Source organism: Berghia stephanieae, chromosome 7 (assembly GCF_034508935.2).
Source record: "Berghia stephanieae isolate SIO BIC M18660-M18661 chromosome 7, UCSD_Bste_1.3, whole genome shotgun sequence".
Lineage (NCBI taxonomy): Eukaryota > Metazoa > Mollusca > Gastropoda > Nudibranchia > Aeolidiidae > Berghia > Berghia stephanieae.
In genome coordinates this window covers 63,225,447-63,228,072 of record NC_088366.1, presented here as the reverse complement: position 1 = coordinate 63,228,072, position 2,626 = coordinate 63,225,447, and the positions used below count along the sequence as shown (strand labels likewise).

General features: G+C 33.9%; 1 protein-coding gene across 1 annotated transcript; it reads left to right on the top strand.

The window, feature by feature from the left end:
- Positions 1–244: 244 nt before the first annotated feature.
- Positions 245–1,990, top strand: LOC144976288 (uncharacterized). Its single transcript, XM_078920485.1, has one exon. The coding sequence runs from the start codon at positions 357–359 to the stop codon at positions 1,266–1,268; it is 912 nt and encodes a 303-aa protein (XP_078776611.1). The 5' UTR covers positions 245–356; the 3' UTR covers positions 1,269–1,990.
- Positions 1,991–2,626: the final 636 nt, after the last annotated feature.

Below are 2,626 nucleotides of genomic sequence, written 5' to 3'. Positions count from 1 at the left end.
GTTTACTAACCTGAGCAGTTTAGCCTATAAAAGCGTTTATAAAACATAATTGCTGAATAATTATGTAATATAAATTAAAAAATAATATTAATAAAAAATTATAAATAAAATAATTTTAATAATTAATAATAATAAATAATAATAATAATAATAATAAAATAATAATAATAATAATAATTAAATAATAATAATAATAATAATAATAATAATAATAATATATAAATAATAATAACTAAATCAAGATGCCTTTACGTGGAATTGAGAGAGACAACGTAGCCAACGAAATACCACAAGAACCAAATACAAGTGGAGACAGGCATTATGTTAGTTTCGAATTTTACCCATTTCACGAAGGGATGACGTTCGCTGTCTACAAAGGTCTCTTGAGTAGCGATGCTCGGCGAGGAAAAACATTCTGCGTCGTGAAAGCTCTGCTGGAAGAGGAATTGAATAATAATCATCTGGACGTTGTGGTGAAAAGAGCTAAGGAGGCCCAGCGCCTAGCAGTAAAATTCAACACTATTTTGGGATACGAGGCTATCACGTTCCAAATCCCGTGCCTGGCAGAAGTCCAGCGAGTGTCGGATTTTATTGGGATTTCCCGGTGTTTTGTACCCCACGAGAAAAAATTAAGTCGACATGAAACTGTCATCATTGAAGAATTCGTGGAGGGAAATTTCTCCGTGTTCAATACTAGCAATGGAACTGTACCGTCGAATAACGCAAATTCCCAGCAAAGAAAGTCTTCAATTTTACCAAAGAAATTTAAATCAAAGAAAAAGCTCAAATCTTCGTCGTCAGGGGAGATAATTCGTGAAATGAAGAAAGAGAGTTCTAAATGTGTCATTCCAATCGGACCAAACAATCTGGCCCAGGCTTTTAGTCACTTCACCTGGCACGAAACAAACCGATTGGTCGTGTGTGACTTGAAGGGAGTCGTTTCCCATAATTCCTACAGTTTTTCCAATCCCACAATTCATTCTTTGGACTATAGTTTCGGGGGATGCGACAGGGGTCCATCCGCCATCTCGGAATTGTTCGCTTCTCATCGGTGCACCAACGTCTGCAGAGAATGGGAACGGTTCACCACGGGAGGTTCTAATAATGCCAAGAATCAGTTGAATTTCTGCGAGCAGTTCCAAGAACCACAACAGCAACAACAACTACAACAACAACAATATCAACAGCCACAGCGTCAACCGCGACCTACTTTTGTGTCATCTTTCTCGAACAAAAACATTTGTACCCATGACAACAAATTTATTTGATGTCAAAATATGTATCTAATGATCATACTGAAGATAAGTTAGGAGTAACAACAATGCGACTCAACTTCTTACCGCTCTTTCTATGAGAATGGTTAGCTCTTTAGGAACAAAAGGGAAAAGTTAAGATCCAAGGGATTTCAAAAAAACTCGTTATAGCCGACTTCTACAGTGTTACTCTCAATACTATGACGCTGATTATAAATAAAGAAACAACTTTGTTTTCCATAGTCTAGTTTTGTTGTTCTTTTTCTAATCACCACATTGCAATTGGATTCAGTAGTCTGATGTCACGCCACCCGGCAACAGCGGCCATCTTGATCTAAACAAAGAAAATCATTACTTTTTATTCTTCATGCTGGCTAGAACTTTTCATATGCCTTGTGATCAGAATGTGTAAAGTCAAAACATGATCAAATGTATGTGTTTTTTTTCCTCTGGATACGCTTTTATGCTCGTCGGAGAAATATTTTATACGGGCGTCCGCCATTGTTCGATAGTTTAGAGCCAGTGTTACTAAGTTACCATGCGTCATTAGGAAGGAAGTGATGTTACGACTGTTGAAGAGTATTTGAAAGTTCAAATGGTGTTATAGGTCACGCTAGTAAAACCCTTTCTTTATTATATGATATGGCATGATATATGATATGATATGATGTGATATGATAATATGATATGATGTGAATATGATACGATACGATATGATACGATATGATATGATATGATACGATATGATACGATACGATACGATATGATATGATATGATACGATACGATATGATATGATATGATACGATACGATACGATATGATACGATATGATATGATATGATATGATATGATATGATATGATATGATATGATACGATACGATACAATACGATACGATACGATATGATATGATATGATATGATACGATACGATACGATATGATATGATATGATATGATATGATATGATATGATACGATACGATACGATATGATATGATATGATATGATATGATATGATATGATACGATACGATACGATATGATATGATATGATATGATATGATATGATATGATACGATACGATACGATATGATATGATATGATATGATACGATACGATATGATATGATATGATATGATATGATATGATACGATACGATATGATACGATACGATACGATACGATACGATATGATATGATATGATATGATATGATATGATATGATATGATAGATATGATATGATACGATATGATATGATATGATATGATATGATATGATACGATATGATACGATATGATATGATATGATATGATATGATATGATATGATATGATATGATATGATATGATCTGATATGATATGATGTGATATGATG

Coding starts and splice junctions, on each gene's coding strand:
- LOC144976288 (XM_078920485.1), top strand. CDS start 357: ATGACGTTCGCTGTCTACAAAGGTCTCTTGAGTAGCGATGCTCGGCGA.